This window comes from Protopterus annectens, chromosome 14.part0, assembly GCF_019279795.1.
Source record: "Protopterus annectens isolate FY-2018-M chromosome 14.part0, PAN1.0, whole genome shotgun sequence".
Classification (NCBI taxonomy): Eukaryota; Metazoa; Chordata; order Ceratodontiformes; family Protopteridae; genus Protopterus; species Protopterus annectens.
The window spans coordinates 883,592,062-883,610,599 of record NC_056748.1 but is presented as its reverse complement, the minus strand read 5'-3'; the positions used below and the strand labels follow the sequence as shown (position 1 = coordinate 883,610,599).

At 33.2% G+C, this 18,538-nt stretch overlaps 1 protein-coding gene across 1 annotated transcript in view; it reads left to right on the top strand.

Annotated features, from left to right (window-relative positions):
* The window catches only part of PDE6C (phosphodiesterase 6C), a 537,951-nt gene extending 521,861 nt beyond the window's left edge, over positions 1-16,090 (top strand). The window contains exon 21 of the mRNA XM_044055635.1: positions 15,887-16,090. Coding sequence (XP_043911570.1) covers positions 15,887-16,090 — 204 coding nt within the window. The remainder of the gene's footprint in view (positions 1-15,886) is intronic.
* The last annotated feature ends 2,448 nt before the right edge of the window (positions 16,091-18,538 follow it).

Below are 18,538 nucleotides of genomic sequence, written 5' to 3'. Positions count from 1 at the left end.
GGAGGTCTGAGGAGTACTGGTTTAGCTAAATATGTAGTAATAAAAGCTTATTACATATACAAGCTGCTGCTGTGGCATAAAGAGATAAAGCCCTGTCTAAGTTACAGCTGAACTGGCTTTGATTAGCAGCTTGGGGAACTGACAGAACAGTTGCATAGGGATGGGCATGCCTATCCTGGAGTACTGGGCAATTACATGGGTGCTCCTCGCAGTGATCCCTGGTGGTGACTGGGGATGTCACTTTGTCCAAAGAGTCCAAAGAAAGGAAGGGTGGTGGGCCTAGCTGAGCTGACTCAGAGGTGAAGTGATATGCTATATGCCCCCACTACACACTCACCCCCTTGGATGAAACCACAAAAAGACAATTACAAGAGGAATGTGTAACAAGGTCAGCCTAAAAATAAACAAAATGGCTGATGGTGGTGAACAAGATCCCCAGGATGCCCTCAGTTTCTGTGACCAACCCAGCTACACTGGTGTTAGTCCAGGGGGCACAGAGAAGCTAGCAGACCCAGGATAAATGTGGGGCACTGGGTAGAAAAGCCATAGAATGATGCATGGGAGATAAAAAAAGTGCTACAAAAAATAAAAGTTTGTTGCAGGTATGTCTGAAATTAAGATTGTAAAATTTACCAGCAACATTCCTCATTTTTCTACCTTGTTGTTAGTAACATACATGGTGGCGCACTCCATTATGGACTATTCTGTTTTTTCTCACTGATGACTAACCAGCAGTGTGTTTTAATGTCTATAATCCCTATATCAGCCAAACTGTTATCCACTCTTTCACATAATATTTCAAACTGACCTTTATCTCATACCGTATCCTTGATGGATGCAGTTTACTACATATAGGCAGAGTTCACCTCATTTCAGAACTTAACCCAATATAAAAATCAATTATCTCCTCCAGACAGGAATTCTACTTCATAGAGTTCGTTTGCCTTATGTAATGTTTTGCGCAATTTTTATTTACATTTCTTTTTGATTGGCTAATTAAGGAGTTCCCTTCCTGCTTCCCGCGGCATTCGCATTTGCATGCTGAACAATGTTATTTTCAATAATCTGAACTTTTTATCATCCATTCAAGAAAAAAAAACCCTCCCCTTAATCAGTCCCTTGCAGGACAATGCAAATACCGTATATCTGTTGTCTGCTTGTATTTCCCTACTCTTACTAGTACGGTGTCAGACTAATGAATGGACAACCTGGTCACTGCATGCCCGACAATAAAAAAGATAAAGCCTTTTGAGCTGCAAATTTCTGCTCCTGTCCAACCAATGCTACTCAGTCCAAATTCTTTTGTTGTAACAATGATCTTCACTATAGCCCTGCAGAAGTCTGTCTCAGCAAACTATCCATCTGACAAATAAGTAATGAAGAATAAACAAGTCCAGTCACAAATCCAAGTCAGAAGCTCATTGTGATGTGAGGACTTGTAACCAACTTTGTTTCCGAGGTGATACAACCACAGAACCACCCATTACATTTCCATGTGCAGTTGAAAACCAGCTGATATAGCATCTCTCACTTTTCATATTAATGTAATATGCCTGTGCATTGGAAACTCAAACTCTGCCATTCTTACCTCCCTTGGCTGAGGCATGAATTAAAGTTTACCTTCTTGAGCACAGATCAGTTTGTTAGCCAAACACTGTGCTTTGTTGAAAACATCAGAGATTTTTATATTTCTAGAGCAGAGGATAACATGTAGGAATCCAGATGCACCTGCAAATAGAGTATTGTTGGATAATGAAAATAACATAGGGCTACATAACATTACAGCAATATGTGACATACACAATAAACTATATCAGTGTGCATATCACTAAGATATAATGAAAATAACATAGGGCTACCTAACATTACAGCAATATGTGACATACACAATAAACTAGCTCAGTGTGCATATCACTAAGACATAATAAAAATAACATAGGGCTACATAACATTACAGCAATATGTGACATACACAATAAACTATATCAGTGTGCATATCACTAAGGTATAATGAAAATAACATAGGGCTACATAACATTACAGCAATATGTGACATACACAATAAACTATATCAGTGTGCATATCACTAAGGTATAATGAAAATAACATAGGGCTACCTAACATTACAGCAATATGTGACATACACAATAAACTATATCAGTGTGCATATCACTAAGGTATAATGAAAATAACATAGGGCTACATAACATTAAAGCAATATGTGACATACACAATAAACTATATCAGTGTGCATATCACTAAGGTATAATGAAAATAACATAGGGCTACCTAACATTACAACAATATGTGACATACACAATAAACTATATCAGTGTGCATATCACTAAGGTATAATGAAAATAACATAGGGCTACCTAACATTAAAGCAATATGTGACATGCACAATAAACTATATCAGTGTGCATATCACTAAGGTATGATGAAAATAACATAGGGCTACCTAACATTAAAGCAATATGTGACATGCACAATAAACTATATCAGTGTATATATCACTAAGACATAATGAAAATAACATAGAGCTACCTAACATTAAAGCAATATGTGACATACACAATAAACTATATCAGTGTGCATATCACTAAGACATAATGAAAATAACATAGGGCTACCTGACATTACAGCAATATGTGAAATACACAATAAACTATATCAGTGTGCATATCACTAAGGTATAATGAAAACAACATAGGGCTACCTAACATTACAGCAATATGTGACATACACAATAAACTATATCAGTGTGCATATCACTAAGACATAATGAAAATAACATAGGGCTACCTGGCATTACAGCAATATGTGACATACACAATAAACTATATCAGTGTGCATATCACTAAGGTATAATGAAAATAACATAGGGCTACCTAACATTAAAGCAATATGTGACATGCACAATAAACTATATCAGTGTGCATATCACTAAGGTATAATGAAAATAACATAGGGCTACCTAACATTAAAGCAATATGTGACATGCACAATAAACTATATCAGTGTATATATCGCTAAGACATAATGAAAATAACATAGAGCTACCTAACATTAAAGCAATATGTGACATACACAATAAACTATATCAGTGTGCATATCACTAAGACATAATGAAAATAACATAGGGCTACCTGGCATTACAGCAATATGTGACATACACAATAAACTATATCAGTGTGCATATCACTAAGGTATAATGAAAATAACAGAGGGCTACCTAACATTAAAGCAATATGTGACATGCACAATAAACTATATCAGTGTGCATATCACTAAGGTATAATGAAAATAACATAGGGCTACCTAACATTAAAGCAATATGTGACATGCACAATAAACTATATCAGTGTATATATCGCTAAGACATAATGAAAATAACATAGAGCTACCTAACATTAAAGCAATATGTGACATACACAATAAACTATATCAGTGTGCATATCACTAAGACATAATGAAAATAACATAGGGCTACGTAACATTACAGCAATATGTGACATACACAATAAACTATATCAGTGTGCATATCACTAAGACATAATGAAAATAACATAGGGCTACCTAACATTACAGCAATATGTGACATACACAATAAACTATATCAGTGTGCATATCACTAAGGTATAATGAAAATAACATAGGGCTATATAACATTACAGCAATATGTGACATACACAATAAACTATATCAGTGTGCATAACACTAAGGTATAAAGAAAATAACATAGGGCTACCTAACATTACAGCAATATGTGACATACACAATAAACTATATCAGTGTGCATATCACTAAGACATAATGAAAATAACATAGGGCTACCTAACATTACAGCAATATGTGACATACACAATAAACTATATCAGTGTGCATATCACTAAGGTATAATGAAAATAACATAGGGATACCTAACATTACAGCAATATGTGACATACACAATAAACTATATCAGTGTGTATATCACTAAGACATAATGAAAATAACATAGGGCTACCTAACATTAAAGCAATATGTGACATACACAATAAACTATATCAGTGTGTATATCACTAAGACATAATGAAAATAACATAGGGCTACCTAACATTAATGCAATATGTGACGTACACAATAAACTATATCAGTGTGCATATCACTAAGACATAATGAAAATAACATAGGGCTACCTAACATTAAAGCAATATGTGAAATACACAATAAACTATATCAGTGTGCATATCACTAAGACATAATGAAAATAACACAGGGCTACCTAACATTACAGCAATATGTGACATACACAATAAACTATATCAGTGTGCATATCACTAAGGTATAATGAAAATAACATAGGGCTACCTAACATTACAGCAATATGTGACATACACAATAAACTATATCAGTGTGTATATCACTAAGAAATAATGAAAATAACATAGGGCTACCTAACATTAAAGCAATATGTGACATACGCAATAAACTATATCAGTGTGTATATCACTAAGACATAATGAAAATAACATAGGGTTACCTAACATTAAGGCAATATGTGACATACACAATAAACTATATCAGTGTGCATATCACTAAGACATAATGAAAATAACATAGGGCTACCTAACATTAATGCAATATGTGACATATACAATAAACTATATCAGTGAGCATATCACTAAGACATAATGAAAATAACATAGGGCTACATAACATTAAAGCAATATGTGACATACACAATAAACTGTATCAGTGTGTATATCACTAAGACATAATGACAATAACATAGGGCTACCTAACATTACAGCAATATGTGACATACACAATAAACTATATCAGTGTGTCTATCACTAAGACATAATGAAAATAACATAGGGCTACCTAACATTACTAAGACATATCAGTGTGCATATCACTAAGACATAATGACAATAACATAGGGCTAGCTAACATTACAGCAATATGTGACATACACAATAAACTATATCAGTGTGTCTATCACTAAGACATAATGAAAATAACATAGGGCTACCTAACATTACAGCAATATGTGACATACACAATAAACTATATCAGTGTGTCTATCACTAAGACATAATGAAAATAACATAGGGCTACCTAACATTACAGCAATATGTGACATACACAATAAACTATATCAGTGTGTCTATCACTAAGGTATAATGAAAATAACATAGGGCTACCTAACATTACAGCAATATGTGACATACACAATAAACTATATCAGTGTGCATATCACTAATGCATAATGAAAATAACATAGGGCTACCTAACATTAAAGCAATATGTGACATGCACAATAAACTATATCAGTGTATATATCACTAGGACATAATGAAAATAACATAGGGCTACCTAACATTACAGCAATATGTGACATACACAATAAACTATATCAGTATGCATATCACTAAGACATAATGAAAATTACATAGGGCTACCTAACATTAATGTAATATGTGACATACATAATAACTATATCAGTGTGCATATCACTAAGGCATGATGAAAATAACAGGGCTACTTGACATTACAGCAATATGTGACATACACAATAAACTGTATCGGTGTGCATATTACTACGACATAATGAAAATAACATAGGGCTACCTGACATTACAGCAATATGTGACATACACAATAAAATATATCAGTGTGCATATCACTAAGACATAATGAAAGTAACATAGGGCTACCTAACATTACAGCAATATGTGACATACACAATAAGCTATATCAGTGTGCATATCACTAAGGTATAATGAAAATAACATAGGGCTACCTAACATTACAGCAATATGTGACATACACAATAAACTATATCAGTGTGCATATCACTAAGACATAATGAAAATAACATAGGGCTACCTAACATTACAGCAATATGTGACATACACAATAAACTATATTAGTGTGCATATCACTTCAACATAATGAAAATAACAAAGGGCTACCTAACATTACAGCAATATGTGACATACACAATAAACTATATCAGTGTGCATGTCACTAATGCATAATGAAAATAACATAGGGCTACCTACCATTAAAGCAATATGTGACATACACAATAAACTATATCAGTGTGTACATCACTAAGACATAATGAAAATACCATAGGGCTACCTAACATTAATGCAATATGTGACATACACAATAAACTATATCAGTGTGCATATCACTAAGACATAATGAAAATAACATAATTACAGCAATATGTGACATACACAATAAACATCAGTGTGCACATCACTAAGACATAATGAAAATAACATAGGGCTACCTAACATTACAGCAATATGTGACATACACAATAAACTATATCAGTGTGCATATCACTAGGACATAATGAAAATAACATAGGGCTACCTAACATTACAGCAATATGTGACATACACAATAAACTATATCAGTGTGCATATCACTAAGGTATAATGAAAATAACATAGGGCTATATAACATTACAGCAATATGTGACATACACAATAAACTATATCAGTGTGCATAACACTAAGGTATAAAGAAAATAACATAGGGCTACCTAACATTACAGCAATATGTGACATACACAATAAACTATATCAGTGTGCATATCACTAAGACATAATGAAAATAACATAGGGCTACCTAACATTACAGCAATATGTGACATACACAATAAACTATATCAGTGTGCATATCACTAAGGTATAATGAAAATAACATAGGGATACCTAACATTACAGCAATATGTGACATACACAATAAACTATATCAGTGTGTATATCACTAAGACATAATGAAAATAACATAGGGCTACCTAACATTAAAGCAATATGTGACATACACAATAAACTATATCAGTGTGTATATCACTAAGACATAATGAAAATAACATAGGGCTACCTAACATTAATGCAATATGTGACGTACACAATAAACTATATCAGTGTGCATATCACTAAGACATAATGAAAATAACATAGGGCTACCTAACATTAAAGCAATATGTGAAATACACAATAAACTATATCAGTGTGCATATCACTAAGACATAATGAAAATAACACAGGGCTACCTAACATTACAGCAATATGTGACATACACAATAAACTATATCAGTGTGCATATCACTAAGGTATAATGAAAATAACATAGGGCTACCTAACATTACAGCAATATGTGACATACACAATAAACTATATCAGTGTGTATATCACTAAGAAATAATGAAAATAACATAGGGCTACCTAACATTAAAGCAATATGTGACATACGCAATAAACTATATCAGTGTGTATATCACTAAGACATAATGAAAATAACATAGGGTTACCTAACATTAAGGCAATATGTGACATACACAATAAACTATATCAGTGTGCATATCACTAAGACATAATGAAAATAACATAGGGCTACCTAACATTAATGCAATATGTGACATATACAATAAACTATATCAGTGAGCATATCACTAAGACATAATGAAAATAACATAGGGCTACATAATATTAAAGCAATATGTGACATACACAATAAACTGTATCAGTGTGTATATCACTAAGACATAATGACAATAACATAGGGCTACCTAACATTACAGCAATATGTGACATACACAATAAACTATATCAGTGTGTCTATCACTAAGACATAATGAAAATAACATAGGGCTACCTAACATTACTAAGACATATCAGTGTGCATATCACTAAGACATAATGACAATAACATAGGGCTAGCTAACATTACAGCAATATGTGACATACACAATAAACTATATCAGTGTGTCTATCACTAAGACATAATGAAAATAACATAGGGCTACCTAACATTACAGCAATATGTGACATACACAATAAACTATATCAGTGTGTCTATCACTAAGACATAATGAAAATAACATAGGGCTACCTAACATTACAGCAATATGTGACATACACAATAAACTATATCAGTGTGTCTATCACTAAGGTATAATGAAAATAACATAGGGCTACCTAACATTACAGCAATATGTGACATACACAATAAACTATATCAGTGTGCATATCACTAATGCATAATGAAAATAACATAGGGCTACCTAACATTAAAGCAATATGTGACATGCACAATAAACTATATCAGTGTATATATCACTAGGACATAATGAAAATAACATAGGGCTACCTAACATTACAGCAATATGTGACATACACAATAAACTATATCAGTATGCATATCACTAAGACATAATGAAAATAACATAGGGCTACCTAACATTAATGTAATATGTGACATACATAATAACTATATCAGTGTGCATATCACTAAGGCATGATGAAAATAACAGGGCTACTTGACATTACAGCAATATGTGACATACACAATAAACTGTATCGGTGTGCATATTACTACGACATAATGAAAATAACATAGGGCTACCTGACATTACAGCAATATGTGACATACACAATAAAATATATCAGTGTGCATATCACTAAGACATAATGAAAGTAACATAGGGCTACCTAACATTACAGCAATATGTGACATACACAATAAGCTATATCAGTGTGCATATCACTAAGGTATAATGAAAATAACATAGGGCTACCTAACATTACAGCAATATGTGACATACACAATAAACTATATCAGTGTGCATATCACTAAGACATAATGAAAATAACATAGGGCTACCTAACATTACAGCAATATGTGACATACACAATAAACTATATTAGTGTGCATATCACTTCAACATAATGAAAATAACAAAGGGCTACCTAACATTACAGCAATATGTGACATACACAATAAACTATATCAGTGTGCATGTCACTAATGCATAATGAAAATAACATAGGGCTACCTACCATTAAAGCAATATGTGACATACACAATAAACTATATCAGTGTGTACATCACTAAGACATAATGAAAATACCATAGGGCTACCTAACATTAATGCAATATGTGACATACACAATAAACTATATCAGTGTGCATATCACTAAGACATAATGAAAATAACATAATTACAGCAATATGTGACATACACAATAAACATCAGTGTGCACATCACTAAGACATAATGAAAATAACATAGGGCTACCTAACATTACAGCAATATGTGACATACACAATAAACTATATCAGTGTGCATATCACTAGGACATAATGAAAATAACATAGGGCTACCTAACATTACAGCAATATGTGACATACACAATAAACTATATCAGTGTGTATATCACTAAGGCGTAAGGAAAATAACATAGGGCTACCTAACATTAAAGCAATATGTGACATACACAATAAACTATATCAGTGTGCATATCACTAAGACATAATGAAAATAACATAGGGCTACCTAACATTACAGCAATATGTGGCATACACAATAAACTATATCAGTGTGTATACCACTAAGACATAATGAAAATTACATAGGACTACTAACATTAATGCAATATATGACATACACAATAAACTATATCAGTGTGCATATCACTAAGGCATGATGAAAATAACAGGGCTACTTGACATTACAGCAATATGTGACATACACAATAAACTGTATCAGTGTGCATATCACTAAGACATAATGAAAATAACATAGGGCTACTTGACATTACAGCAATATGTGAGATACACAATAAACTATATCAGTGTGCATATCAGTAAGACATAATGAAAATAACATAGGGCTACCTAACATTACAGCAATATGTGACATACACAGTGAACTATATCAGTGTGCATATCACTTCAACATAATGAAAATAACATAGGGCTACCTAACATTACAGCAATATGTGACATACACAATAAATTATATCAGTGTGCATGTCACTAATGCATAATGAAAATAACATAGGGCTACCTAACATTAAAGCAATATGTGACATACGCAATAAACTATATCAGTGTGTACATCACTAAGACATAATGAAAATACCATAGGGCTACCGAACATTAATGCAATAAGTGACATACACAATAAACTATATCAGTGTGCATATCACTAAGACATAATGAAAATAACATAGGGCTCTAACATTACAGCAATATGTGACATACACAATAAACTATATCAGTGTGCATATCACTAAGACATAATGAAAATAACATAGCGCTACCTAACATTTCAGCAATATGTGACATACGCAATAAACTATATCAGTGTGCATATCACTAAGGTATAATGAAAATAACATAGGGCTACCTAACATTAATGCAATATGTGACATACACAATAAACTATATCAGTGTGTATATCACTTAGACATAATGATGATAACATAGGGCTAGCTAACATTACAGGAATATGTGACATACACAATAAACTTTATCAGTGTGCATATCACTAAGACATAATGAAAATAACATAGGGCTACCTGTCATTACAGCAATATGTGACATACACAATAAACTACATCAGTGTGCATATCACTAAGGTATAATGAAAATAACATAGGGCTACCTAACATTACAGCAATATGTGACATACACATTAAACTATATCAGTGTGTATATCACTAAGGCATAATGAAAATAACATAGGGCTACCTAACATTACAGCAATATGTGACATACACAATAAACTATATCAGTGTGCATATCACTAAGACATAATGAATATAACATAGGGCTACATAACATTACAGCAATATGTGACATACACAATAAACTATATCAGTGTGCATATCACTAAGACATAATGACAATAACATAGGGCTACCTAACATTACAGCAATATGTGACATACACAATAAACTATATCAGTGTGCATATCACTAAGACATAATAAATATAACATAGGGCTACCTAACATTACAGCAATATGTGACATACACAATAAACTATATCAGTGTGCATATCACTAAGGTATAATGAAAATAACATAAGGCTACATAACATTACAGCAATATGTGACATACACAATAAACTATATCAGTGTGCATATCACTAAGACATAATAAAAATAACATAGGGCTACCTAACATTATAGCAATATGTGACATACACAATAAACTATATCAGTGTGCATATCACTAAGACATAATGAAAATAACATAGGGCTACCTAACATTACAGCAATATGTGACATACACAATAAACTATATCAGTGTGCATATCACTAAGGTATAATGAAAATAACATAGGGCTATATAACATTACAGCAATATGTGACATACACAATAAACTATATCAGTGTGCATAACACTAAGGTATAATGAAAATAACATAGGGCTACCTAACATTACAGCAATATGTGACATACACAATAAACTATATCAGTGTGCATATCACTAAGACATAATGAAAATAACATAGGGCTACCTAACATTACAGCAATATGTGACATACACAATAAACTATATCAGTGTGCATATCACTAAGGTATAATGAAAATAACATAGGGCTACCTAACATTACAGCAATATGTGACATACACAATAAACTATATCAGTGTGTATATCACTAAGACATAATGAAAATAACATAGGGCTACCTAACATTAAAGCAATATGTGACATACACAATAAACTATATCAGTGTGTATATCACTAAGACATAATGAAAATAACATAGGGCTACCTAACATTAATGCAATATGTGACGTACACAATAAACTATATCAGTGTGCATATCACTAAGACATAATGAAAATAACATAGGGCTACCTAACATTAAAGCAATATGTGAAATACACAATAAACTATATCAGTGTGCATATCACTAAGACATAATGAAAATAACACAGGGCTACCTAACATTACAGCAATATGTGACATACACAATAAACTATATCAGTGTGCATATCAGTAAGGTATAATGAAAATAACATAGGGCTACCTAACATTAAAGCAATATGTGACATACGCAATAAACTATATCAGTGTGTATATCACTAAGAAATAATGAAAATAACATAGGGCTACCTAACATTAAAGCAATATGTGACATACGCAATAAACTATATCAGTGTGTATATCACTAAGACATAATGAAAATAACATAGGGTTACCTAACATTAAGGCAATATGTGACATACACAATAAACTATATCAGTGTGCATATCACTAAGACATAATGAAAATAACATAGGGCTACCTAACATTAATGCAATATGTGACATATACAATAAACTATATCAGTGTGCATATCACTAAGACATAATGAAAATAACATAGGGCTACCTAACATTACAGCAATATGTGACATACACAATAAACTATATCAGTGTGTCTATCACTAAGACATAATGAAAATAACATAGGGCTACCTAACATTACTAAGACATATCAGTGTGCATATCACTAAGACATAATGACAATAACATAGGGCTAGCTAACATTACAGCAATATGTGACATACACAATAAACTATATCAGTGTGTCTATCACTAAGACATAATGAAAATAACATAGGGCTACCTAACATTACAGCAATATGTGACATACACAATAAACTATTACAGTGTGTCTATCACTAAGACATAATGAAAATAACATAGGGCTACCTAACATTACAGCAATATGTGACATACACAATAAACTATATCAGTGTGTCTATCACTAAGGTATAATGAAAATAACATAGGGCTACCAAACATTACAGCAATATGTGACATACACAATAAACTATATCAGTGTGCATATCACTAATGCATAATGAAAATAACATAGGGCTACCTAACATTACAGCAATATGTGACATACACAATAAACTATATCAGTGTGCATATCACTAAGACATAATGAAAATAACATAGGGCTACCTAACATTACAGCAATATGTGACATACACAATAAACTATATCAGTGTGTATATCACTAAGGCGTAAGGAAAATAACATAGGGCTACCTAACATTAAAGCAATATGTGACATACACAATAAACTATATCAGTGTGCATATCACTAAGACATAATGAAAATAACATAGGGCTACCTAACATTACAGCAATATGTGGCATACACAATAAACTATATCAGTGTGTATATCAGTAAGACATAATGAAAATTACATAGGGCTACCTAACATTAATGCAATATGTGACATACATAATAACTATATCAGTGTGCATATCACTAAGGCATGATGAAAATAACAGGGCCACTTGACATTACAGCAATATGTGACATACACAATAAACTGTATCGGTGTGCATATTACTACGACATAATGAAAATAACATAGGGCTACCTGACATTACAGCAATATGTGACATACACAATAAACTATATCAGTGTGCATATCACTAAGACATAATGAAAGTAACATAGGGCTACCTAACATTACAGCAATATGTGACATACACAATAAGCTATATCAGTGTGCATATCACTAAGGTATAATGAAAATAACATAGGGCTACCTAACATTACAGCAATATGTGACATACACAATAAACTAAATCAGTGTGCATATCACTAAGACATAATGAAAATAATATAGGGCTACCTAACATTACAGCAATATGTGACATACACTATAAACTATATTAGTGTGCATATCACTTCAACATAATGAAAATAACATAGGGCTACCTAACATTACAGCAATATGTGACATACACAATAAACTATATCAGTGTGCATATCACTAGGACATAATGAAAATAACATAGGGCTACCTAACATTACAGCAATATGTGACATACACAATAAACTATATCAGTGTGTATATCACTAAGGCGTAAGGAAAATAACATAGGGCTACCTAACATTAAAGCAATATGTGACATACACAATAAACTATATCAGTGTGCATATCACTAAGACATAATGAAAATAACATAGGGCTTCCTAACATTACAGCAATATGTGGCATACACAATAAACTATATCAGTGTGTATACCACTAAGACATAATGAAAATTACATAGGACTACTAACATTAATGCAATATATGACATACACAATAAACTATATCAGTGTGCATATCACTAAGGCATGATGAAAATAACAGGGCTACTTGACATTACAGCAATATGTGACATGCACAATAAACTGTATCAGTGTGCATATCACTAAGACATAATGAAAATAACATAGGGCTACCTGACATTACAGCAATATGTGACATACACAATAAACTATATCAGTGTGCATATCAGTAAGACATAATGAAAATAACATAGGGCTACCTAACATTACAGCAATATGTGAGATACACAATAAACTATATCAGTGTGCATATCACTAAGACATAATGAAAATAACATAGGGCTACCTAACATTACAGCAATATGTGACATACACAGTGAACTATATCAGTGTGCATATCACTTCAACATAATGAAAATAACATAGGGCTACCTAACATTACAGCAATATGTGACATACACAATAAATTATATCAGTGTGCATGTCACTAATGCATAATGAAAATAACATAGGGCTACCTAACATTAAAGCAATATGTGACATACGCAATAAACTATATCAGTGTGTACATCACTAAGACATAATGAAAATACCATAGGGCTACCTAACATTAATGCAATAAGTGACATACACAATAAACTATATCAGTGTGCATATCACTAAGACATAATGAAAATAACATAGGGCTCTAACATTACAGCAATATGTGACATACACAATAAACTATATCAGTGTGCATATCACTAAGACATAATGAAAATAGCATAGCGCTACCTAACATTTCAGCAATATGTGACATACGCAATAAACTATATCAGTGTGCATATCACTAAGGTATAATGAAAATAACATAGGGCTACCTAACATTAATGCAATATGTGACATACACAATAAACTATATCAGTGTGTATATCACTTAGACATAATGATGATAACATAGGGCTAGCTAACATTACAGCAATATGTGACATACACAATAAACTTTATCAGTGTGCATATCACTAAGACATAATGAAAATAACATAGGGCTACCTAACATTAAAGCAATATGTGACATACACAATAAACTATATCACTGTGCATATCACTAAGGCATAATGAAAATAACATAGGGCTACCTAACATTAAAACAACATGTGACATACACAATGAACTATATCACTAAAGCATCAGGAGGCATATAAATTAAAAAAACAATATCTGCATACAAAGCATTAAGATAAAACATTTAAATCATTTTAGTGTATACAACATTAAGGCAGAGGATGGCATGTACGTATAAACTGTATCTGCCAGCTGCCGTCTGAAATATTGAATGCTAATATGAATTAATGTTTTTTTCAGCCTGTAAATTACAGTAAACTCTCATATGACAAAACATTGTTTTCAATTGAGTTTTTGTCCCTGGCATTTTGTATGGGATCATGATGCAGCAGAGAAAGGGAATTTGTCCTTACCCCACTGTTTTGTAATCTAAGAGTTGGTATATATAATTAGCAGGGGATGTGGAGGGTACAGGGGGGTTGCCCCCTCCAAAAAATGACTTTTGATTGTTGTTGTTTTCATTAATTTTAGATTTGATCTAAAATGTTTGTTCTTTTAATGGTCAGTATTGTGAATCTTCAGTGTTTGATGACAGACTCATCAGTACACACAGGTAATACTAAGACAGGGTTGGTATGCACATGTAAGCCATATAAGTGTATGAAACATTGAATCAGTGGATGACATACACATATAAACTTTCTTAGAGTATGTACCATTAAGAAAGTGAGGAGCATATGCAACTAAACTTTCTTAGTGTACATAACATTAAGGAAGTGCATACAAGTAGTACATAACAATAAGGAAATGGGTGACATATACTTTATCAGTGTCACTATTCTATACATTAATTACTACTGATTCTTTCTTCTTCAAATTCTTAAAAACTAAAGTAAATGAATAGCATTAAACTTGAACACATGTTTACCAAAGTACCTTCCTCATTTAAGAAACAACATTATTTTCTAGGAGTTCACAAGATTCCACAAAGAAATCAACCCGATGTATGAAGGGCTACAAAATAACAGAGTGGAATGGAAGACACTGGCTGATGAATATGAGGAAAAAATGAAAGCCATTGAGGAAGAAAAGAAAAAGCAACAAGAAGTACAAGAAACCAAAAAAGGTTTGCCAAATTTGAAACACCGTACAAGAAAATTTGCTCATTATTAGTGATAGCACAATACTCCTTGGTACTTGGTAGCCTGACAACAAATCCTGGCCTCTGACAGCTAATGCTTATTGTACTGAGCTTTCTTGAGAAATTGCAGGGGTTGTTAAGAGTGTGCATGCAGTGGTCCATATAGTCTGTCAATCAAATGTCTGATGCAGCATGTGCCAACATGCCAGGAATGGACACACTTTGGTACCACGCACGTGCCAGTGTCTACTAGAATCCATTAGGTCTAAACGAAATAGGAAATCACTGGCATATGGTAATACAAACACCACATCATCCAGCCATCCATTCACCACGAAGTGCAAGAGAAGCTATAGGACAGTTTGGAAAGAATGCACATCTTGAACCAGTGAGAAATACTAAAGGAAATGGCAGACAAGAAAACAGTATTAGGAAATCAAGGAAATAAATGAATGCATTGTAGCTGAAGGAAGCACGTTTTATGCAAACAGATATTTTCTTTTCTTATAGTCAAGAATTACAGACTATATTCTATATGTCTGATAAGTACCACGGTGAAAATTCCCACTCAGTTTTCCTTTCTTTGCTTTCACATTTGCATAACACTTTAATGAAGAAAATGGTTCAAATGTTTACAAAAAAGCAATAACAAATCTCTGTGTGTGTGTGTGTGTGTGTGTGTGTGTGTGTGTGTGTGTGTGTGTGTGTGTGTGTGTGTGTATATATATATATATATATATATATATATATATATATATTTTTTTTTTTTTTTTTTGGCTCCACCATGAACATGTGAACATCAGGCCTATCATGCATTCTAATCTAGCAGCACTAAGATCTGCTTGAAAACAATGCTATTCACAGGCTTGCGTGAAGATGGTCTATATAACTAGATGACATGGTAAAGTCTGGTCATTATTACAAAGCTTCATTTAAGTTAGCAATGTATATTTGATGCATAAACGACATCAGCCTATATAGGCCTAGTGTTTTTTTTCTTCCTATTTTTAGGTTCAGTCTACAACCCATGTGAATATGTACAGCAGAATTTTGAAGGGTTTATGTTATTCCATTACTGGCCTGAGATATAGCTTCCATATAATAATCCACGCTCAGAAAATGATCCAGGAGTAATCCACAACCCACCCTTCAAGAGGAACACATTCAAGTGATGTGCTTAACACTATCTTAGCTCCATTTTTTGGTTTGTTCATTAAAAACAGCAACAGTCTCTAAAACTAACTGACAGTATAACTGAAAAATACACTGCTGCTTTAAACACCTGTTTTTACACAAGATTCTCAAAAAAAATAGCAGACATCACAAACCCAAACACTGTGACAAATATCGATTGGTGGGGCATACATAAAAAGAAAAGCATGCCCTTTTCAAAGCCCCCCAAAAGTAAGTGTCTTAGAACCACAGTAGTAAGATGGGTCCATGTGCCTAAGATGACATCCTCTGGTAGAAGATGTTTAACTGACCCATTGTGTTGCAATGTTATTTTGAGGAAGTACCATCCAACATGTGGACCTTCTATTAGGATCTACATGCAGAAGCTACCCCACATTAATACAGACCAACTGCTATTCTGTTTATCTTCTCCCAGCTCATGTGCCTTTCATGTGTTGTTATTTTTTCACCAGTCTCATCCTGCTCCTTCTCTGTGTATATATTTCCTTATCCCTTATGCACTGTATTGTGCACTCAATGCAGTCAATTCTTACCACAACCATCTTTGGACTATTCACACTATTGAGTATAATATAATAACTGTGATGCTCCACCAGTGGACCAGTAATCAAGGAGCCTCAATCCTCACCACTAGAACCAGTTTGGGATTTACATTGGGAGGATGACAGGTACAGACACACAGTATTCCCAGATGTAGCTTTCTACATTAAGTGCAATTTTCCCTAAGAGAACACAGAGACCACAGTCAGTACGGGGCTGGTTTCTCCCTCTTTCTCCAAATCCCCAATAATACTCCCCACTGGCACAGCTATAGAGTTGAGATCTCAGCTCAGTGAACAAGCCAAGACCTTCAGTGCTCTGTCTGTCCAACCAGTGCTACATGTCCCCAGCACACACACATACACACACACACACACACACACACACACACACACACACACACACACACACACACACACACACTTTGAGGTTTGATTTAAACACACACATGCACACACACCTCGAAAAGGCTGGCACAGGTTTACTAGCTATGTCCCCTTTTGACCAGACTATAAGGTAGTTATCACTGCCACCAGCCACTCCTTATCAACTACTTTAAGTCCCTTAACAAAAGGTGCCCAATCTTACTGTGTAATGTTACTATCAATACAAATGGTAGTTTGAGCAAGAGCAAGGCTATTAGGAGTAGCCCACAGTGTCACCAAATAAATATGCAAGTACTCTCAGAACTTAAATATCTCTAGACAGATCAATCACAATGAAATGTTTAAATATATTTAATACTA